The 24,115-nt window shown below is 39.2% G+C and overlaps 1 protein-coding gene across 1 annotated transcript; it reads right to left on the bottom strand.

The window, feature by feature from the left end:
• Positions 1–554: 554 nt before the first annotated feature.
• Positions 555–9,771, bottom strand: LOC101301574. The gene is made up of 11 exons (XM_004296542.1): positions 9,104–9,771; positions 7,841–8,105; positions 6,380–6,542; positions 5,509–6,280; positions 4,961–5,384; positions 4,637–4,872; positions 3,738–3,894; positions 3,195–3,422; positions 2,745–3,095; positions 1,248–1,349; positions 555–815 (listed from the first exon to the last, which is right to left on the bottom strand). Exons 1-11 carry the CDS (start codon positions 9,598–9,600, stop codon positions 576–578), a joined length of 3,435 nt encoding a protein of 1,144 aa, XP_004296590.1. The 5' UTR covers positions 9,601–9,771; the 3' UTR covers positions 555–575.
• Positions 9,772–24,115: the final 14,344 nt, after the last annotated feature.

Below are 24,115 nucleotides of genomic sequence, written 5' to 3'. Positions count from 1 at the left end.
ACAAAAATCACAAACCTCAATTGGGATTACAGAAAATGAGTCTGCAATCCCCATAATCCTAATCACTCGTACAGAAGACATGATACAACATAGCTACCTAACCTAACAGAGCAACTACAACGCCAGAACCGTTGGCCCAAATCAATAAATTTAATGCAAAAGTACATTACTCGGACTACATAATCTGCAGTTCATAGATAATTAATACCTGCGGCTCCACCTGGCATTTCTAACTTCTTGAACTTGTAAACTCAATGCTGCATTCAAGCAGCAATTCACAGAGGCGATCTGTCGTTGGATGATTCTCCACAGTACATTGGCTGAACAAGTCAATAAGAAATCTTAGCGTGCTAAGTTGTCTTCTGTTTGCTCAAGCGATTCAGCAGACTGCACCACTGAAGGCTTCTCCAATGGCCGGAGCACCTCCAAGTCATCTGTCAACTTGGGCCTCGTTCCCATCTACATATGAAAAGGCAATAAGCAGACTCGTAAGGTAACAGAATAAGCCGATATTGACAGAATAAATAAATACGCATTTTATAGCTAATCAATACCTGAGGCTCCACCTAGCATTTCTAACTTCTTGAACTTGTAAACTCAGTGCTGCGTTCAAGCAGCAATTCGTACAGGCAATCTGCCGTTGGACGATTCTCCGGATTCTCTGCAGTACATTGGCTGAACAAGTCAACAAGAAATCTCAGTGTGTCCAAGTCGTCTTCTGTTTGCTCAAGCTCTTCAGCAGACTGGGCCATTGAAGGCTTCTCCAATAGCCGGAGCGCCTCCAAGTCATCTGTCAACTTGGGCCTTTTTCCCATCTACATATGAAAAAGCAATAAGCAGACTCTTAAGAAGGTAATAGAATAAGCCGATATTGACAGAATAAATCATTATGCATTTTACATAAATCAACTAGCTAACTACAAACCCTACAAAAGCTACTGAGCCAACAAGCTAAGGGAGCACAAGAGCAAGGCCACAATTTCTTCTTCTCAAAGTAACACATTCAAAACTCCTAAAAAGAAAAACATATTCACTTTCTACCATCACTGACTGGATAACTTGAAATTATTTTCAAAAACTAGTGAGGAACATAATGTTTATAGATTAAACTGGTCAGAGATGGACCGCTCAAAACATACTACTGGCCAGCCATATTCATTAGATAAAGCGCACACATTCAGAGAGAGAGAGAGAGAGAGAGAGAGAGAGAGAGAGAGAGAGAGAGAGAGAGAGAGAGAGAGATATACCGATATACAGTCATGAATCTCCAATTCCGATAATCCCAAATAAGGAATCCGCAAAGTCAACATTTCCAAAAGAAGGCATCCAAACGACCAGATATCAACTTCCTGTAAACAGAATTAAAAGGAACTTAGCACTTTGAGGAAGCAAAGCTTCACCAACTTAGGGAAGCAAAGCTACAACACACGGACCTTAGGGACCATGTGGAACTTCATCGGCCATCTAAGAATATTTTATATAAAAAATTAAATTAATAATGAATCTAGGTGTACAAGGTAATGTGTTCAAGCACTAACAATTCATGGAATGTGCTAGGCTATTAGCATATCACAACTCAAAGATCTTAAAAATTTCAAAATCATGGTGTTGCAGAAGCTGTTAATCAAACAGCATGTTTTATTGTACCAATGAGTAGTGACAGGAGAACTGCTCAACTTGCTACATGTCTCACAATCCTAAACTCATCAATCTGACCAAACAGAGAGAACCTCATTCTGTTTATAATGCATCTATCAGAAAGCTAAGCAGCATTAGACGAACTGGATTCTTGAAAGTTGTAACAGAAACAAGGCCCATGTTCCAGTTCTGTGTAATAAACTAAAATACTTCCTCCAAGTTACCAAATACGTGTCTCAATTTTAGTCATATGAGCTTTAAATAAGATAGACTATCCTATTTCTTGACAACATCAGTTCAACAAACATCTCTTGGTTTGTAATTAACCAAACTAAATCTTGTAAAGAACCAAATCACAGTAAGAATATTGGGAAAAAAAAAACACAACAAAAAAAGGCTGAATCTAGGTGTACAAGGTAATGTGCTTTTTTTTTTTTTGGTGAGAATACAAGGTAATGTGTTTAAGCACAAACAATTCTTGGAATATGCTAGGCCATCAGCGTATCACAACTCAAAGATAATCTCACAAATTTCAAAATCATGGTGTTGCAGAAGATTATTATTTAATCAGCAATTTTTATTGTACCAATGAGCAGCGACAGGAGAACTGCTCAACTTACTATATGTTTGACAACCCAAAACTCATCAATCTGACCAGGTAAAGAGAACCTCATTCTGTTTATAATGCATCTATCAGAAAGCTAAGAAGCATTAGACTTTTTGGAGTCTTGAAAGTTGTAACAGAAACAAGTTGCATTTTTCAGTTTGTGTGCTAAACTAAAAGACTTCCTCCAAGTTACCAAAATATGTGTCTCACTTTTATCATATGAGCTTTAAATAAGAAAGACTATTGTATTTCTGAACAACAGCCTCCTAACTCAAATACAATGCTTTTTCAACAAACATCTCTTGGTTTGTAATTAGCCAAACTAAATCTCCTATAGAACTAAATCACAGCGGCAAATGGACAGTCATTTGTGCATGTGTCCATGATAGCATCATTTTAGCGTTCTCTACATGGACAGTGCATCACTATACTGAGAAAAAAGATGGAGCAGGCAAAATTATCCAAGATTCCCAACAAACTGACCGAGCAGAGAACTTACCAGTCCATATATATTTCGTTTATGCATTGCCCGCAGAACCTCTGGAGCCATCCAACGAGGTGTCCCAACACAAACATCAGGAGGAGGTATCCCAATATGAGCAATGCAGCATGTATGCAAGTACGAGCTGAGAGGCACTGCCCTATCAAAATCACAGAGCTTCACAACAGGTGTTCCGTCAGCTGTCTTCCTATCGATATCAATCAAAATATTTGCACTTTTTATGTCACGATGAATAATATGTTTTGAGTGCAACTCCACCAGTGCACAGGCAACATTTTTAGCAATGCTCAAAGCTAACTCCAGAGGGACACACTTCTCCCCTGCTTTAGATAGCTTTTCTATATAACCCTGCCATAAAATGAAAATCAAAATTTAAATCAAAACTAAAACAACATGAACATAAACACCAAGCAAATGGAACTTCTAACCAGCTGAAGTAATATTCACCTTTAAGGAACCCCCATTTATATACTCCATGAAAATTACTGATTGCAATATACGCTGCCCAGAACTACCATCCATAGAAGGAGCCCACTTTGATGACATACTGTGTCCATACATCTCTACTATGCAGGGGTGTTGCAAAGCACCTAAAATTCTAACTTCACCTAAGCAACTGTACTCGAAGTTCCTAATATCATCCACCGAGGTCCCATATACCTCCAGAGTACGCATCTGCAGCATCCCCCAACAAAATGATGGGTTCATAATTTAACATCCGAAATCAAGGACAAGGAAACATGATAAAGAATTGACCAAGATAAACCGAAAACTTCATAAGCAAAATCCTAAGCAATAGAATTTTGTTCAAATCAGATAAGCAAAATAACCATAAGACTTCTAAGAATCAGTTTAAAAAAAAAATGAAAGCAAGATAAATAAATTGAGAATCTGTGATCAATCATGAAATCTTCTAACAAGCCTATGGGTCAGTAAGGCCTGACAATAAGTCCACAAATGCATAAAACTAGTAAGATTTGAAAGGTATACCTTTGCTGCTGCGTCAGCCGAACCATATTTACACCGAATGAGAGAACTACCGGATTCAGTTTGAGTTTCATCCGAAGAGGACACCAAAGGAAATGAACAAACATCAGTGGGGCTTGTTCCAGAGAAAGAAACTCTGGTCCGACTGAGAGGTATATACCTACCATTGTAAAATACATCAGATACAACTGGAGCTCTAGAAATAAATATAACTTAAGACATAAACTGCTCTTTTTGATCAGTAATAGAAACTTGAATCACAAAAAGAAAAGAACACTACATAGTTTAAAAGAATGAACAAATTGGTTGCCTGTCTACACAGTTTGACTGAAGCACAGCTGATTAGCATGATACATAAGATACTAAGTGTTATGCTCAAAAGAAGATAAGATTCTTGGGGACAGCTAAGTCGGTGCTTAAACCAGTGACCAAAACAATTGAACAGAAATATAAAACAAGGGGGTTGAGTTAAAGAAATCAAAGCTTGAAATTTGGAAAAGATGACACATAAAATTCCGAAAACAGCAAAGAGCAACATTGATTTGTAAAAAAAAAAATATAAAAGAAAAACACCAGGTACACGGTCAGAATACAAGAGCATTTCTACATATTATAAAAAAACAAAAAACAAAAAATCGCATAAATGATCAACAAACATCAGATAACCAGAGTAATACATGGTGTTCTGCTCAGAAAGAGAAAAGATCTGAAGAAAGCTAAGTTGAGTGTCAGATTAACAGAAATAGAAAAAGAGGTAGGTAGAGACTCAGCATTACAAAAGCAAATCAAATTCAGTAAGGAAGTACAATATAGTGAAACAAAACCCACATATCATCTGCAGCGCTCAAAAAATGACCAAGGCTACATACATAAGTAAGATGCTACGTACGTAAGATGCTGACCTGCAATAATATTCTGGATCAGTCTCCTCTCTTACATCATGTGGACGACATGCATCAACAACCATACGAATCCGCGATTCATCTCTGACAACCAAGTCCCCTCCCTTAATCGAGTCACCTCTCTTGGTTGAGTCTTTTTTCTTGACTGATATAATGTTCCAAGCATGTGGCATGAAATCCAGGTATCCCCTGACAAGCTCACAAGGGACTGGAGGGTCCATCCGATCACATAGGTACTACACCAACAAAGGAACACTAAATTAAATGTTTAACCATGCAATACAAACAATCAGATGTTAAAGATTAATTCGGTACAAGAATCACCTTCAGTAGCAATGCTCTATGCCTACAAACACCAAACTGCAAGGCCCCTATAGGAACTACAACAGATTTTTGTTTGGCTTTGATAGAACGAAGAGATTTCTCACAGATATCAGAAAAGGCAATATCTTCAACACTCTCCAGAGATTGTTTGGGGCTCAGACTAACAGATTCAGAGTTCCTAATTGAGCAGGTGCATACAAAAGGCTTCCTGGATATTGAACAACCACCAGCCCTTCGCCTCCTCTCAACAAGAGCAGCCCTATCGGTTCCTCCAAAATGATCTGATACAAATAGAGCGAGATATAATGCAATCTGTAGCTCATCAACCCGATCTCTGTCTGTACTTAAACCATTCAACTTCTTCAACTGAGACACCATATCTCGGGCAGAGCACAAAATTCCATCTAACTCTTTATCCCTTAGCCTGAAGGTAAAATAAAAATTACACCATTTAGAGTTGAGAACCATTATGATAAGCTAGCATTCCACCCAGGAACCAAAGGGGGTAACATATATCTGCATCAACATAAATACTTGCATAAAATAACCTGTCCACAAGGATAACTTCACGGGAGTCAAGCTGGGAAATTTGCTCATAACTCTCTAGTGGCATGAAGGGTCTGTCACGTCCAGCATCATAAAACCCATCTGGAAGATGGTCCTCAGCACCGCAAAATGACATATTATTATACTTGCAAGACATGTTTCTACAAGATAGGCTTGAGCTACAATCTCCACACTTCCAACGTTTTAGATCCTGAAGATTCCTACTATCAAGATCCCCATCTCGTGGCCTCTTGGACTTGGAGCTGCAATTGGATTTTTCTGAATATGACGCATCATCATGCTCACCAGTAACCTCTTGATTACAAGTTGACGATGCATCACTTTCGTAACAATCTTTTTTATCACCATTATCTACTAGAGTCGAGTTAACCGTGAGAGATGAGCAACTTCTTACACAAATCTCCTCCTTCTTCGAACACATGTCACGATGTGCAGCATGGGAGACGTTTACACCTTCATCTTCTCCAGAAAGTAAACTTTTATCATCATCATCATCTAAATTTATAATGTCTGATGCACTTTCACGATATGATTCAAAATTAGCATCTATATTGCCTCGTTTCCATTCTTCATCATCCTTCATGTGCAGCTTAGGAAGATCCAGACCTTTTGACTTCCTGCTGTTATTCAAGCGTTCTTGACGAGCTCTCCTCTGCAAGAACTGTCGCTTCCACCGACCAGCAGATCTCCGTGTTGTGAAACACCTGCTGTTAGATGAAGGAGCAGCTATACTTGATGAGATATCATGAGAGCCTGTCACAAATAAGAGCAATATGAAAATGGTTTGAAATGTAAAAGACACATGAAAACAGAGAGAGAGAGAGAGAGTAGTCTATTCTCTATTTCTCTTACCGGTGTGAAAACGATTCTCATCATTCTTCTGAATGGCAGTTTCATACACATCCATTTCAACTGAGGTACTGCTAAAATCATCATTGGACAGATCTTTTCCATTACCTTCCAAACTGCAACATATCCATGAAGGTATTTGACAGTAGACAGGAAGCTTGTTGTGCTGCACCGTAAAAAAGAACTATGAAAACCATGCCAAGTTCAAATATCAAACACCAACTTAATATATCAGCCATATATTAATAATTCTATAAGAAGTCAATAAAATGCATACAAAATATAAGAGGAACTAATGAGACATCCAAGTTTCCTTACAAAACATCCAACGTTTCTTCCTACATATTCTAATTTTGCCCTTGCTAAAAATTAGAAACAGTCGGAAACATAGAGCAACCCACCACCACCCTACTGCACCTAACACCAGTAACCCACAACCATCTAACTCCCCACACAACCTACGACTCAACTTCACCTGAAAGCTACCCAATTCACCATCTAATTCCTTGAATATCAACTCCAAAAGACCTCTGAAAGAAAAACAAGGACCTCCCAATATATGGAACTTTCCTGTCCTGTCTGGATGGCAACAAGGTTAAGCAGCTCCTTGCGTTCCACATCCTTTTCATTTTTTGGTCCGATGCAAATGTATGAGATAGAGAAAAGAGAGAAAGGGAGCTGCAATGGCACAGAGAGGGGCTCTGGATGGGTCATTAGTGAATAGGATGCAGTGAAGCAGTAATCAATGGTTGGGGCTGTTGGCTTTGCCTATTGCAAGGTTGTCTGAGCAGAAAGACTAGTTGATTTATAATATTTTAGGTACAGTTCTCTGTTTGGGAGGGAAATACAAAACAAAATTTTCAAAGCCTCCCTCTGCTGTTCTTAAGTACGTCTAAAACAGACAGACAGAAAATTGAGGTAACTTAGAGGTCCCAGATGAATTTCTCCACATAACAGACAGAAACCATAAAGAGAAAGGAAGACAAAAGGACAACCGAGAAACAGTACACACTATCACTACCCACATGCTCACCAGTTAAAATAAATAGAAGATTCATGAGAAAATAAATGGAAGGAAAATAAGTGAAATGAAGCAAACTATGCTGTCTGTGTTACAGAGAGAAGAGACAATTGCAACATGATTTTACAGATGTACACATAACATAATGCAGAAGTATTAACAGGTTGATCAAGTATGTGACCACAAGTAACGTAATAGCTATATGTGTACCAGACATTACTTCTTTACTACTATAAAGGATTGTGACAGGGCACAACAGAGATAAAACCCAGAATTGAGCAAAAGATATGATTTTCAAGTAGTATAGTAAGTCATGTAATGAAATCACTTCTGAATCCAATGAATTGAAATCTGGATGTAATTAATGTACTTAAAAAAAGAGTATAAAACCTGAAAGGAATACTTGATTATAATGCTCCTAGTTCATGGTTCTTAGCAAGCACCTGAAGATTTAAATTCTGGAGGGTATGCATCAATCTAAGATCAAGGGAGCCCAATGATGTCAACCTGTTGTGCGATACGTCCAAGTTCTCCAACATTTTCAATGAGGACAAAGCCATAGGTAGTTCTGATAATTTATTATTGGCAACTTTTAACGATACCAAGGCAGTTAAATTACTAATTTCAGCTGGCAAACTCTTCATCTTATTGAATGAAAGATCTAGGTATTCCAAATTGCTTAAGCAGCCAATTTCAGGAGGAAGGTATCTGCAGGAAGTACACCACAAAATAAATCAAGTTAAGAAAGGTAATTTTTTGTCAGCATAATAAACTGAGAACACCAATCATCACCATGTAGTAGAGGCTTACTTGCCTGACAATATGACATTCAAACTATTGATAATCCAAATTCATTGTTTTGTGTTATTAGGGACAAACAATCCACGACCAGCTAACCACATAATATTATGATCAAACACTACTTTCAGCTCCCAAACATCCAAACTACCAACACATCTCTGATGTGCATATAATACGATACTTGATGGGATTCAACCTCTCAAATGATTCCCAATCACGGTTGACATGTTTCAAATCATTTAATCATCAATGCAATAACCGTTCTAAGATATACTGTCTTTGTAGTATATTAAGTTTACAAAGCAGTACATACATTATAGCACAGGATGTGCATTAAGGTCCCAATGTGTGATCCCGTTACTTCAGATTCTCTTCTTTCTGCAACTACTGTTTGTTAGGAGCTGAGCACCATACAATCCACAAAGAGATAAATTACGGCATGCAAAGATGGCATCTTCCTAAATTGATCTACAGTACCCCTGTAAAGTACCGGCATCAACAGAATGCAAAGAAAATCCTCACATTGATACCTCTGAGAAGTAAACACACCTAGAAGTAAGTAAATGCACCTAGAAGTAAGCACAAATTGAAGCTTCGTTAAGCCTACCTAAGCCTCTCTACACAGTGCATAGTTGCTTTTACCTCTACAACTTAATAAGCAATCCTAGGACTATAAGCTCCACCCATTAAGAACCCAACAAGTACACTGACTAACAGAGGGGTTTAAAGCTCAAACCATTTACAATTACACTTCATATTTTATAAATGTCAAAACAGCTCCAAAATAAACTTCAATAAGACGTGAACAGTAATCGCGCAAAACCAGTAGACATCTAAAGCATTATACTAAAATCACAATCCAAACACACCCCGCAACAAATGAAGCCGAAAAATGAACACCTTACCTTATCGAAAAGTAACAAACAGAGAGCTTGGTGAGACAGTTGAGCCTAGCAATCTCACTCAGTATCGGAATAGCCGAGGACCTCGACGGCACTTTCGAAAGCTCCAGCTCCTTCAACCCCTTAAACTTATGCAACGGCAAACCATCAAACGCCGGCGACGACAGCCTCAGCTGCAAGCACTCCAACCCCACCAGGTTCCCAAACTCCGACGAAGAGAATAAATTAATCTCATTTCCGAAGAACTTCAACGTCCTCAGCCGCTTCAGCCTCCCCACCGACTTGGGCAGCAGATTGTACACGTTTTTATATAAATACAAAGCCCCGACGGCGTCGCCGGAGCTCTCCCCAATCGAAAAATCCAAGCTTTTGCCGGAGACGTCGAGAACGGACGACTCGTCGTCTGCGGCGGGAGTTTCGTCGTCATCGACGGTTGAATTGGAATCGGAGGGTTCGGGGTCTTGAGGGGTTTGGGGGTCGTCGGAATTGGGGGATTGCATTGGAGATTTGGGAGAAAGAATGGGACTTTGGGTGGGGATTGGGATCGGAGATGTGGCTAGGGTTTGGAAGGAGAGAAGAGATGGGATAAATTAAGCATTGGAGGGAAGAAGAAATTGAAAGAGGGAGGAGCGCGGAGGTGGAGGGCCGACCACTCCCTTTGTGAATGTGATGTGTTGAGAGAGAGAAAGGAAAACCCTAAAATTTAGCCCCCTTCTAATGTATTTATACGTTTCATATTTTTGAAAAGTCTACTGTATGTATACTGGTGATGTATTTCTCTCAGCTACGTATGAGTTTTTTTTTTTTATCAAACGCACAACAATAATGTGTTACAATATTGTGAGTCGAATGTACGACCTCTCAATTATAAGAATGAGAGACTTATGCCACTAGATCAAATGGTATTAGGTAGCTACGTATGTGTTAAAAAGAAAAAGAGAAAATTCTCATCCACCCTAATTTTAAGAAATTTTTTCTCATCAACAAAATAAGAATCTAAAATTCTCATTACCCCTATACACTCTTAATGTTTATTCCATCTAACAAAATATTCAGTTTTTTCCTATTTTTATTGACAAAACTGCCCTCTCTTCTTCTTAATCTCTCATCTCTCTCCTTATCCGATTTCTTTCAGATCTCTCTCTCTCTCTCTCTCTCTCTCTCTCTCTCTCTCTCTCTCTCTCTCTCTCTCTCTCTCTCTCTCTCTCTCTCTCTCTCTCTCTCTCTCTCTCTCTCTCTCTCTCTCTCTCTCTCTCTCTCTCTCCCCTCACCGGATAAGGTTCAGACAACAGCGCTTAACGCTAAACGATGGCCTTCTGAAGATAGCGACGCCGCTGCGTGCATCGAAGTCCCCTTCGAATTTTGCGGATCTGGGCCATAGAAGCCTCTGGCCGCCGACGATGATCTTAGACTCTGGAAACTCAAAGACGATTCGACCCTTGCCGTCCTCGGTGGCTTTGAGGATCCAAGCAGGAAGGCATTGCAAGCTTGGTGCTGTGCTTGGCGATCCCGATTGAGGTACGATTCGATCTTTAGAGAGGTATGGAACTCCGAGCACTTCACGATCTCCGGCGACAAACTAAAATGGATTGGTCGCATCAATTTCTTCATTTCAATCAGGTTGAAAACTAAGCTATCGGTATAAAATATGTTAGATTAATATCAAGTTTACATGAAATTTTGGATGGCATCATTCCTAATTCTGTTAGTTTCAATTTTTTTGATTATTCTAATTTGATCAAACATCACATTGCTTGGCTTTAGTTACGAGAAATAGAAGAAATAAAGGAGATCTTATAGTTTGATTGAAATTTTGTATTGATTTTGGCAAAAATTTTATTTTGATTTTGGCAGAAGTTGATTGCGAAGAAGCCACTAGTTAGAGTTTTAGGTTTATTACTGATAGAAATTTAGAAGAAAAGATAAAGGTAAGATATTGGAACTGGGAAAGAAAGTGGATTTTGTATTGTGTATCTTTGGTGCTATGAGAAATTAAAGAGGAGTACAATAACCTCCCTACAAAACGGTAGTTTTGAATGGTTTTTGTATTGTGTATCTTTTCGTGTGTTTTGTCCATTGTTACTGCAAGTTGTGAGGTTATAGTGTTTGTTTTGATGTTATTCATATCTTACGCTCTATCATTCCTGGAAATGCTTTGTATATTTCAATACATGGCCATGGATTTCACCAAGATTATTAGTTAACTAAGCAAATGGGAGGTTCACTTTCGTACATGGCCCATGACCAACTTTAGCTAATGGATGCCTTCTCATAGTTCCTAGAAAATCACTTTCAACAAAATTGTCTATTTTGATGAATGATGACGGTGCTCTTGACCGAGTTGCAATGAATGACCACGTAGCTTCTTTGTGGTCTGTTTTTTCATGTTGGTTTTGTTTTATGATGTTTGTTCTAAAACTTTGCTTTTCTGGTAATGTCATTGGATGATCGATGCATTTCAGTTCGATGGACATGTCTTGTGTTATTTATGTTTATAATTGATACCATAAGAACGCTAAATTTCTCCTGGAAAATTTATTTCAATGATCGTTGTCTTAACGAGTTTGGGAATTATTTGTAGTTGTAGCATTAACAAATGATTATGCTACTATGGTTATGTTTTATGGTTGTTATGATTTTATCTACTATGACTCTCCTACTGCCCCCAATAGACACTCTTACTCTCCCATCTTTCATGTATATTGCCCCTAGTAGAAGGTCCTACTGACCCCAATAGGTGGTCATATTGCCCTCAATAGGGACTTGTTATAAGTGATTGAAGCACACAGTTAAGTTCAAAGGTCATACTGACCCTAGTAGGACCCCAATAGAAGATCCTACTGACCCCAATATATGGTCATACTGCCCCCATTAGAGACCTGTTATAAGTGACTGAAGCACACAATTAAGCTCAAATATCATACTACCCCTAGTAAGAGGTCCTACTAACCCCAATAGGTGGTCATACTGCCCCCCAATAGGCACCTGTTATAAGTGACTAAAGCACACAGTTAAGTTCAAGGGTCATATTGCCCCTAGTAGAAGGTCCTACTGACCCCAATAGGTGATCATACTACCCTCAATATGGACCTGTTATAAATGACTGAAGCACACATTTAAGTTCAAAGGTCATACTGGCTGTAATATCCCACATCGGCCAAACGGAGAGGGGTTATGTGCTGAATATGTACATGCCCACCTCCAATCTAACACGAGGCCTTTTGGTGGCTCAGCGGCTTCGGAGGGGATGGGTACTCCGAGGTTAAGCATGTTGATGTTAGAGCAATCCGAGGATGGGTGACCTACTGGGAAGCTGCTCCTGAGCTGCCGGAAACAAAACCGTGAGGGCCGGTGGGCCCAAAGCGGACAATATCGTGTTACGGCGGAATGGGTCGTGGGATGTGACATTGGCCCTAGTAGAAGGTCCTACTGACCCTAACAGGTGGTCATACTGCCCCCAATAGGGACTTGTTATAAGTGATTGAAGCACACAGTTAAATTCAAGGGTCATACTGCCCCCAATAAGAGATCCTACTAACCCTAATAGGTGGTCCTACTGCCCCCAATACAACCCCCGACGAACCCTCTACTGCCCCCAATGGACCCCTCCCCCCCCCCGACGATAGACATCCGGTCTCTGGTCAACGGTTAATGTCGTCTGATCCCGATCAACAGTCACCAGAGTCACGATCAACGATCATTGGTTGCGAGAATCCGGTCATAGATATTTATTTCAAAATAGATTTTTTATTATTCTTATAATGGTCTATTGTAGTTTATTTAATTCATTAAGGTATAATTGTCTTTATTTGTTTAAGTTGGCTCTTGAGAATTTTAAAATCTGATTTTGTTGGTGGGAATAAAATTCTTAAAATTAGGACTAATGGGTATTGTCCAAAAAAAAAAAATTGGTTGTGTACCCTAGGGTTGTAGTCCAATCAGTCCGGGCACCGCCTTGTTAGGGTTGAAATGAGGCTCTGTACCCTAGGGTTGTAGTCCAGTTGAGCTCCGTCAGTCCCGACCTACTTTAAGAAAATTTATGAGCTAGATATAAAATTTGGAGTGATGAAAGTATCAGATGCGATGATAAAAAATTCATATATCTAATTTTTTGTTCAAACATGTTGTATGTGTATACGAAGGTCATTATTTATTCTTATGGTGCGGATTTCCACTTTAGGCTCACTATTCAATTGAATATTCATTTCTCCACCGTTTAATTTCTAAGTACTAATGTGTAAATCAGCTCTACAAATTTTCATCAAATTTGATAATCATTAAGGCACTCAGACTCAATTAACCAATAGACGAACTGAATTTTGTCGAACTTGACTGTTTAGGTTTATAACAGAAAAATGGAATTTTGAGATGGCAAGTGTACTTGGTCTCATCCAAGGCCTTAATGACAGCCTGATCATAAAGCCGGATTCTCTGATCAAGCCACAAAAGATGAAGGGTCGTCCTCTTGGATCCCTAAACAAAGTACATAAACATAGCCCACAGGTAACAAAAATAGATGTTCTGAGTGTGCTTTGCCCTAATACTCTTCTAAGCCTTGACCCAAAGGGCAAAAATAAAATGTAGACGGTGTTAGTGCATTGGCATTGATAGCTTGGCAGACTGTGCAAGCTGGATGCAGCGAGATGGAAACATAAGACTTAGAGTACCGCAATTGAACACATTGGCTCTAGTTTTATGTTTCTCTAGTATATTGTGTGTGACTAGTTTTATCTTCTGCTAAGCTCACAATAAGTAAGCTAAATGTCTAATGTAATAATGAAACTATTGTGATCCATTTGATCATTGTAACCCGCCATTATGGCTTTCATTTATATGAAAGATTTATTACTTTAAAATTAAAATAAAAATAGAAGGCGGCATCTTCAGGCCAAAGGAAAAGACCTCTTGGCCCCATGTCCGCAGCCTTTAGCCATCAACTTTGACAACGGAGATGCCGATGGAGCTGACGGAGCCGCAATCGTTGAGGAACAAGACGAGCCTCCCGACGGATCTGTTATCGGCCTCATTTCGAAGGTACGGTTGAAATTTTACCTCAATTTCTTAATCTAGGTCTTCAATCTATGATTAAATTAGCTATGTATTTGCTCTTCAATCAGGTCTTCAATCTAGGATTAAATTAGCCATGTATTTGCTCTTCAATCTTGAATTTGTTATAGTATTGAATCTTGAAATCGGCACTATTCTGAGTAGTACATAAGTTGTTTTTCCCAATTAGAATGTTGTTGCATAGATTTGTAATGTATTAGTTTTTGATTTCGAAACAGATAGGTCTGGTGATGGTAAGATTCTCGTGACGAAACCTCCATATCTAACAATAATGATTAAATAGTGGAAGAGCCAGTACGTAAACTAGAGAATAAACAGTCACAGTAAGAAGGGAGAAAGAGAATGGTCAAAAGGAAAGCAGGTTGCTAGTATATTTCTCTATATGCTAATGCGTGAAAGCTCCCAATCGATCATAATTGGTTTTGGTTTCCTTGAGAAGAAGCTCCAACTAGTAGGAAGAAGAAGTACTACTTCATATTCCTCCATTACTGGAAGTGCTGCAGATGACCTGTCCAGGACTGTTAATTAGAGGATCAGCCAAATGTGTAGGACTATGAGAATAATACTGAAGAAACGATAGAGTACTTATATATTTCAGGTGGCACTACTAGAAAATTAGTCTTTTACGACACACATTTTACAACGCACATTTGATGTGTGTCGTAAAAGACTATCATTTACGACACACTTCAGAGTGTGCCATTTAAGCATCATTATTCAAATCTTTCACGACATGCATTTCATATATGTCATAATAATAATAATACATTACGACATACATCTAATATGTGTCATAAGAGTCTGTTTATTCGCAACATACATCTCATGTGTGTTGTAAGTTTAGTCTCCAATCCCAATGGTCTCCTTTGGCGTGGCGGCGTCGCGCTGGTCAGATCCCGACGGAGCGGCGTGAAGTACGACTGTGGGTATGGTGGTGGTGCGGAGTCTCCCTTGCGGCAGAGTTCTGGAGATGGGTGGGCAGCATGGGTCTTGCACAAAAGGCTTCATGGGCCTGGGTTTTGTGATCTGCTGGGTAATGGGTTTTCGCCTCATGATCAAAAGGCATGTGTCTGGGCCTAGGTTTTGATTTGGGTCTGGGTTTACAGCCCACATAAGGTATTATCTCAAATTTCATTGTTCTTTACCTTTTCTTGTTAGTTCGGACTTTAATTTTTTGGCCCATGTCACCCATGTGGTGTAATTTTATCCCTATGTGGTTATTCTAGCTTGGTCCAGCACGGGAGGACTCAGTTCCTCATACCGATGTCAATCGGTCCTAACTCTTTCCAGATATTTGGTCATCCTATAGCAAAACAACCCATCAATTACCGTTGTGTACTTTCATGTGAACTTGTATGGTTGCACGCTTAAAATGCAATTTCCCACTTACCTATTAGATTTTGGGTGCTCACGCGTGGGTTCATCACTCCCCATTTTCATTGGTTACAGCTCTTGGACATGGTTCACAGTCCTCTCTCGTCAGCCTCTTCGCTTCCATTGCTTGGGTCTCGATGATGGATTGTATGGTGTTGTTATGGTAGTGGATTTTCATATTATTTGTGTATTGGGATTTGATTGGCATTAGTGCTCAGTGCTCCAATTTAGCACTCCTCATCATCTCACGGTTGCTAGTTGCGAAGGCGACAACAATATTAGCATGTTTGGGTGGTGGATGTGGTACATTAGTTGGTATTGTTGCATTTTCTTGTTTGCTTGTAGGACATTCGGTCCATAGATTAAAGAGCGGTTGGTTTCCTCTCACTCTTTCTAGCTTGTTCGAGTTAGAGACCCATGTTTTTTGTTGTTAGTAGTTTTTTGGTCTCGCGTTTGCGGGTGTTGTAATTGGGTTTGTCCCGTGATTAATGAATTATTCATTTCTACTAAAAAAAAAAAAAAAAAAAAGTTTAAGTCTCCAAAATGCGTAAAGTTTTAAATTTTTTTTTTTCTTGGAGCGAACCTAAACCCCAAACCCGAACTCTCTCTCTCTCTCACACGCTCGCGCGCGCGCACAGACACACCCCCGTCTTCAAATCGAAGAACCGTCAGCCCAGTACACACATTCGATTATGAGCTGCAATTTGGAGCGAACCTCACTTCGCCTTCGTCTTCGTCTTCGAGTTTGAGCTGCAATTTGGATTTGGATTGCATTCGATTTTGAGCTAGCGCAGCGTTCGATTCTCTGTTTCGTTTTGAAAACTACACAGGAAAACGGTAGATTCGCTGGCCCCGCCGTCGCCTGGTACTCTTTATCTCTCTCAATTTGAATTTGATTTCTGTGTAGGTGCGTGAATTTGGGCTTGTATATGTGTTTCTGTATGAATTTTATTGACAAATGAAGGGGCTCAGATGTGAATTTGAGATTTAGGTCTTTCGTTGTTTTCACTTTTGATCTGGTAGATGAGATTATCATATCAAATGGAGATAGAAGCGTTTTTAGCTGCTAATTTCATGATTATCATGTAAAATGGCCCTGATGTATTGTGTGTGATTTCGATTATTTTGTTTAGGGTGCTGTGGTGTCTCAGAATTGTTTGTCATCTCCATTTTTAGACCTTGGTATGTTAATTTGCTTAGAAAGGAACTATTTTCTTCAACTGAATTTACAAGTGTCATTGCTGAATTATGTTTGATCTGAGTTATGTTTTCGATTTTTAAGGTGTTGCTATTTGGAGTATCGATAATATGTGATTCCGAAACAAACAATGGTATTCTGATATTATAGTCCCTAGAAACAGACATTCCGTATGTGTATCTGGTTTACAGTGTTTTAGATATGGGCATCTGGTTTTGCAAATCAGTTGTGCTGTTTTGTTGACAATGCATTTAATTGGTTGGTCAGGTTTGCTTGATTCCCATGCTAAGCCTCCTCCTCAAGTAGAAGAAGCTATGGACACAGGTGATTGGAAGCCGGATTCTCAAATGTAGGAGAATGTTTCCCTCATAGTAAGTTAGTAACTAATCCGAGAATATCATGGTTTGTTATAAAGTTAATGTAGGAAACACTTGAAGACCTGAACAGTTATATATGTTTACACTAGGATAGAAGATAAAGATTGGTCTTTAAGATAAAAAAAAAACAGCTAATTCCTGTCTCTTTGTAGATGAATGCATGTCTTCTTACATGATGGTCTTTTTGTACATGCATACTTAGATGTCTGTGGATGTTTTGAAGCTAACAGGCTAATTGTGTGCATAGAACCCTTATGTGTGAGTTGAGATTGTTACTGTAAAACTAGGCAGGCTTATGACTCTACTCTGATCTGATATAGATTTGTGAACTAGTAATTGATGAGGTTTGGTTCCATACTTCCATATATAGGCATGATTTTAGATATTAAAGCTTGGCATTTCTTTTTAAATTGTTTTTTGGACTTTCCTAGCCAAATTTACTGTCGTTTTGGTTTGTTTGATCTCAGACATGTAGGTGATGATTAGTTACTGAGAAAACGAAGACCATCTGGTTTTTTGTTGCCTATATGTATATTGGCTATGGATTAACTATATTTTGATCCAATTCCCTTCCATGAAACCAAAACCCTAATTTCATCATCTCAGCCTTCACTTGCTTCGTTTCTTATAGAGGTTCTGTGTTCTTAACTCTCTGTTTTCTTAACTTTCCTGGTGCACCTCTTAAAGAAAGACACGGAAGAGAGAATTCCCAATCAAACCTGAACTTGAAGAACGAATTACCTAGGATAGCAAGGAAACAGAAACAGAAAGATAAGTGGAATTTTTTTCCTGATTGCAGAGGGTTTCCTTATCCTAGTAGTTAAAAGCATGAGAATGTTTTGTTGCTAGTGCTAATTGAAGTAGGGGTCATATTCTTATTAATAGGGAAGCCTAAGAGCTGAGTATCCATCAATCAGACAGACCATCACAAAGAGCTACGTACACACAGAAGAGAAGAGCAAAATGTTTTCTTTGTTGTCTTCTTTGGTCGGTGACTTCAGCGAGAAGAAGGTCATTACTGGGAGTCTAGTCATTGGTGCTTGCTTAGTGTTTGGTGGTATGGTGATTAAAAGACTACTCCGTCGCAAACCCAGCAGCTGGGAGACACTACCTGATGATATTATGGAGATGATTGTGCCTCACCTGAGCGTACGTGATCGTATACGATTAAGCATTGTTTGCAAGCCTTGGAGCTCAGTTTCTACGCGACCAGACATCCCTAGTGCTCCTCAACACCCCTGGTTATTAGTCCCTCAGTCTTCCCCTAACCACTTGAGCTATTTTGAGCTTTCTGAGGGCAAAATTGGCCGGTTAGAGCTGCCTGAACCAGTTCAAGGAGGGTGGTTTCAAGGATCATCAAAATGTTGGATTATCATGGTCATGGAAAAGGATCTGGATTCTACTATGTTTCTAGTAAACCCAAGATCAGGAGCCCAACACCAACTTCCATCTTTGAGCACGGCTCCATTTTTCCAGAAGGAAGTAGAAACGGCTAGATGGAAACGCTATGGTGCCTCCTCTTTCAGCTTTCGCCTCGTGTTGTCTACCTCAGATATCACTTCAGAGCAATGTATGATAGCAGCTACATTTGGAGAGGCTGAAACATTGTGTTTGTGCAGACCCGGAGACACGAGTTGGACCATTTGCGAGGTATTAGATGATGAAGAGTGCATAATGGATTTATTGTTTTCTGCTGGCAAGCTATACGCCTTGGTTCTTAGTTATGGTAAGGATGGCTTTATGTCAGCTCCTCACACTTTAAGTTGTGGAGATCAGGCAGTGGAATTGAAGCTGGTCTATGATAAAGTACATTTATTTGTTAATGACTATGAAGAATATGGGGACTATGCAGTCCAATTTAAAGCGTCGATGGACCAGCGTTTGATAGAGTCGGCAACCAATGGGGAAATATATTTGATCCATCAAATACAAGATAGGTTTATGAAACGGTATGACGATGAGATCCTCGTGGATGGTGGCGGTGGAGGAAATGATGAGGAACACCATAACTTTGTCAACGAGGAACACCATTACTTGGAAGGTAATGAGGATGGAGGAGTTGTTGCCCGTGACAGGGATTATGTCGCTACTGTTGATGAAGAAGATCGTGACCACAATATATATTTGAGGACAAGTGATTTTTATGTGTACAAGCTTCACCCAAAGACAAACAAGTTTGTTAGTACAAGGTGCTTGGAGGATCAACTATTGTTTTTGTCGGGTGGGGGTGCATTGTCTCTTCCTGCAACAGAGATCAACGAGTTGAAAGGAGATTCTGTTTATTTTGCAACAAATAACGTCTCCAGGTTACATTCGCGAACGTATGTGAATCGAGAGCTTGGCGAATTCAACTTTAATGATAGAATTTATGATCTTTTCCCAGCGTCAAAGTCTCAGTACGCTCTCGACTCAGTTGGTTTACACCAAATTTATGATCATTCTCTATATCACATATAATCGTATAATACTTTTGTTTAAAGTTGTAATGATTTGCAGGGGAATATTGGTAACAGACATAGTGTCTTAGAAAGTGAAAGACCTCAGCATTGTTTATATCTAAGCAGCTTTACTTCTTTGTTATGACAATCTTCTCCTCATTTGTTATGTCTATTGCGTATGCTTACGTGACCTTAAATTTTCTGCTATATATAATTGTAGGCAAGTCTTTGACGGCTTACTGTAATGTAATCCGATATTTTCGTTGCAAGTGGTAGGCACTAGGCAGGTCTTTCTTGCTCCACCCTCCCAAGAATGTCTCTCATAATCCTTTTAGACACATTGAAGGGTGTTAGAAACAAGGGATTTAAAGGTTATCTGTCTCCTTTGTACCCTACCTTGTAACCTCCCCTCCCACCTTCTCCACCATCACCAAAGCTTTACAATCCTTGTGTTACCACCTAGTGGTAATGCTAACCAAACCCCCAAACAGATGCTAACTCACCTATCTACCCCATGTGTATGAATCCCAAGCACTGAAGAAAACTAGGACAATCGAATGTAGTTCAAGGAATGGGGTAAAGGATTTGGAATCGAAATCCAGCAATTTTAATAATTTATAGAACCCTTTTCTCTTCTTCATTCCAAGTGGCAATGAAGACATGATCTACAGTCCTAAACTTACATGCCTCTGAGAGTGACTCCTTTAGCGTAAATTTCAAATGTTATTCCTCGCAGTTATTATTATTTATTATATACTAATACTTAAAATGCAGAACACACTTAAAAACGAAAACACAATGCAATTCAGAAACATTAGTGGATTAGGAATGCAAGTCAAAGCTTCCTGTTCTTCAAGTCCCAACTTTCTCTTTTGCTCTCCTATCAAAAAAAACTTTCTCTTTTGCTCTACTGCATGCAGTAAAAATCAGATATCAAGAGTCAAGACCAAGTGATATATACTATGAGGACTAGAGAAATTGACACGACTTAATATAAAATTGCAAGGTCCACTAAAATAATGATTGAGTTTACTTATATTTCTAATAAATCTCCTAGTTCCTCTCAAAAAAAAAAAAAAATCTCCTAGTAATATGTATGTATGGTCACAAAGGAAATTTCATGAGCATATGATTTACGTACTGTGTGAGTCTGGCACTGAGGAGTAAGGATCAAAAGCTTTAAGCGACCATGCATTTTTGTATAGTGGTGAATAGCTGGGTTCAAACTGATCAGATATGTTGTATGATGTATTCGATGACCCAAAATTTATGTATATAACAGATTTTTGTGTTGTAAATAGTTATTACTTAGTGGGCATTCTTGTAATTAACCAACTAGGGTGTTATTGTAATTTACATCATGGTCTCATCTCTATATAAGAGATGGTTCCCTACTCTATAACACATTCATATTCTCTCATTCTCTTGGTTGTTTCTCTCCTTTTTCCATCTTGTAGTTTGTGTTTTACAACATCTTGTTAATACTTGTATATATAATTATATATCGATGTCGACATGATTCTTGATTAGACTAGCTAGTGGCGATCAGTTTATATCATGAACTTCGTATGGTTTTTTTGTATGCGTTGCTTCAAAATCGTCTTTAATTCAAGACTTCATTAGTTTTTGGTTAATGAATTCTGGCCTAACTGCTATTCAAAAACCTACTGCGCGCAAACGATGGCAACGATGGCATATAGGCTCCGACAAATTGGCATACTGGGTTCAATATTATGTAGCACCAACCCCCTCAGCCTTGAACGACACAGTCGATGGCAGGGTTTGTGTTTTCCTAATCCTAAGTGGATCAGATATGGAACGTTTATTGTTACAAATAGATTCGATCGACAAAGCTGAGGTTCCATCAATCAACAGAGGCACAGAGCTGACCAGAAGAGGATACACAAAGCACGTACAGACTAATTACTACTGGCAAGATAGAGGTGATGATTAAATCTTTATTGGCTTGCTGTTGCTTAGTGCTTGGGGGTGGTGGTAATCAGAAGACTCTTCCCTCGCAAACCCAGCTGCTGGCAGACACTTCCTGACGATATCATGGAGGTTATTGTGCCACACCTGAGATCTACGTGATCGGATACGCCTAAGTCTAGTCTGCAAGCCTTGGAGGTCACTACCTATGTGCAAAGACATCTTTAGTTCACGACACACACTCCCTTGGTTAATACTCCCTCAACCTGAATCTCAAGCTTTAACTTGTAACGATACCTCCTTGAGCTTTTTCGACTTGCATCATGGCAAAGTTGTCAAGTTAGAGTTGCCTGAACCTGTTCGCGGAGCGTGGTTCCGAGGGTGTTCCAAAGGTTGGCTGATTATGATCAAGGAAGATGAACACAACTCTTCAGTGTTTCTAGTAAATCCAATATCAGGAGTCCATCACCAACTTCCGTCCTTGAGAACGATTCCATCTTTCCGGGACTATGTAGAAACAAGGACATGGAAAAAATATGGTGCCTTTCCTTTCTATTCCCGCCTTGTGTTATCGACCTCCGATATTGATTCAGAAGAGTGTATTGTGGCAGCTACTCTTGGCCGTTCTACTGATAAAACACTGGTTCTTTGCAGACCTGGAGACAAAGAATGGAATGTGTTTCGGGTAACAGATGCAAATTATGGAACTTTGACTGATATATGTACTATTTTCTAGTGGCAAGCTATACGCCTTGGTTAAGGGTAAATATAAGATGGGCGTCGTTGCAACTCCTCGGATGTTGAACTTTGGAGATCAGTCCGTAAAATTGAAGTTGGTCTATGACGTGAATCCAAACCACAGTGAAATCGATGATATTGTTGAAGATCATGGTAACTATGAGGTCTTTCTGCAAGAATGTTATAACTCACACTTGCTAGAGTCAACATGCCATAATGAAGTATTGTTAATCCTACAAAGACTAGATCTATTTTCAAGCATAGACAACATCAACGTTGAAAATCGTGGCAATAATCTGGAAGAGGAAGAGAATGGTGGTGGTGGCAATGATGTGGAAGAGGAAGAGAATGACGAAGGCTACGATGGAGGGGACAACTTCGAAGGAGAATGTGGTGATGGTGAGTTTCACATTGATATGTTTGATGAAGATAATCGCTTTACATATATGAGGACAAGTGGTTTTGAAATATACAGGATTGATCCCCATGATGGAGATTTAAAATTGGTACCAAGTTTGGGGGACGAGGTAGTATTTTTGTCACATGGTGGTTCATTATCTCTTCGGCCAAGTGATATCCAAAGCAAAGATGTGGGAGGGAACTGCATTTATTTTGCAACAAGCAATATCGTGAGTTTCCATTCCTTGGAAACATATATCAGTCGGGAGATTGGCGCCTTCAATTTGGATAAAAGAAGCATTCAGCGATCTTTTCCTAGTGTAAAGGTGTCAATAAGGTCTGAACTTAATTGGTTTACAATGTACTCTTTACTTCTTTGGCTGAATGATCTATTTTGGATATTTTCCTTGGAACTTAATAAGATTTAGTGAGGAGAAAAACCGCATTTTAGATTTTAGGCACAAGGCAATGTTGACTTAATAAGCATTTCCTGCTTTGCTTCGAGTAATCTACTCTCACAAATCGCCATAAGTTTCCTTGTCAGCTAATCAACCCACCTGTTTTTCCATCTTCAAAAAAAAAACTCAATAGCCAGAACTTACTGATTTTCATGACAAAGGCCTCCCACCACTATACTGAACACTTCCATAGTTGGAACACAGTTCGCCCCCACCATCTCCTTTTCAATCACCTCCACTGCTTCCACAACTTTCCTTTCCTTACATAATGCAGCAGCCTTTGCTCCATAAACAACAGATGTTGGCCTGAAGCCCCTGTCCTGCATTTCATTTAGTACTGCGTCAGCCTCAATAAACTTATTTTCGATGTAAAGATTGATTGCCATTGCACTATTACTAGCCAAACTGGGATTTCCTCCTCCATGATCATAAACTGGACCGCTGTGGCGGTAATCAGCGTACTTGGATTGTACTTCACTGAAAATCTTTGGAGCCCTTAATTGGGGTACTTGGATTGTACTTCACTCATGGAAGCTGCTCTCATTCAATACATAAAAGTTGGATAACATGGATAAGTATTCTGATATTACAATGGTTTCTTGGCATTAGGACAGTACCCAAAAAAGTAGTTTAGTGTTCCTAAAATATATTTCTGGTAAAAGAAAATGAAAGAGAAAGCTGCATTTCTTCTGCAAATATAGCTCATGACAATTGGTCAATTGTACATCCTTGTTAAATAGGCACAAGTTCTATTGGTCAATTGTACGTAATAATTTGTTCCTTATATGGTTTTAGTCCAGTTACAACAATTAGTTTCCAACGAACAAAAAAAAAAAAAACAATGAGTTTCCTTGTTGGTCTAGGTTTTGATTTCCTAGCAAGAATAAGTTTCACATATGACTTGGGGGGCCAAGGATTCCTTCCTCTTCTTAGCCTACAAGGAAAAGGATTTGCTTGATATCCCTATATAAAGCACGTCCTTAGTTCTACTTCATAATTCAAGTACGCCATAACCAAGAAACCAAAAGTTAGACAAG

The sequence above is a fragment of the Fragaria vesca genome, linkage group LG4, assembly GCF_000184155.1.
Source record: "Fragaria vesca subsp. vesca linkage group LG4, FraVesHawaii_1.0, whole genome shotgun sequence".
NCBI lineage: Eukaryota > Viridiplantae > Streptophyta > Magnoliopsida > Rosales > Rosaceae > Fragaria > Fragaria vesca.
This window is presented reverse-complemented; position numbering and strand designations above follow the sequence as displayed.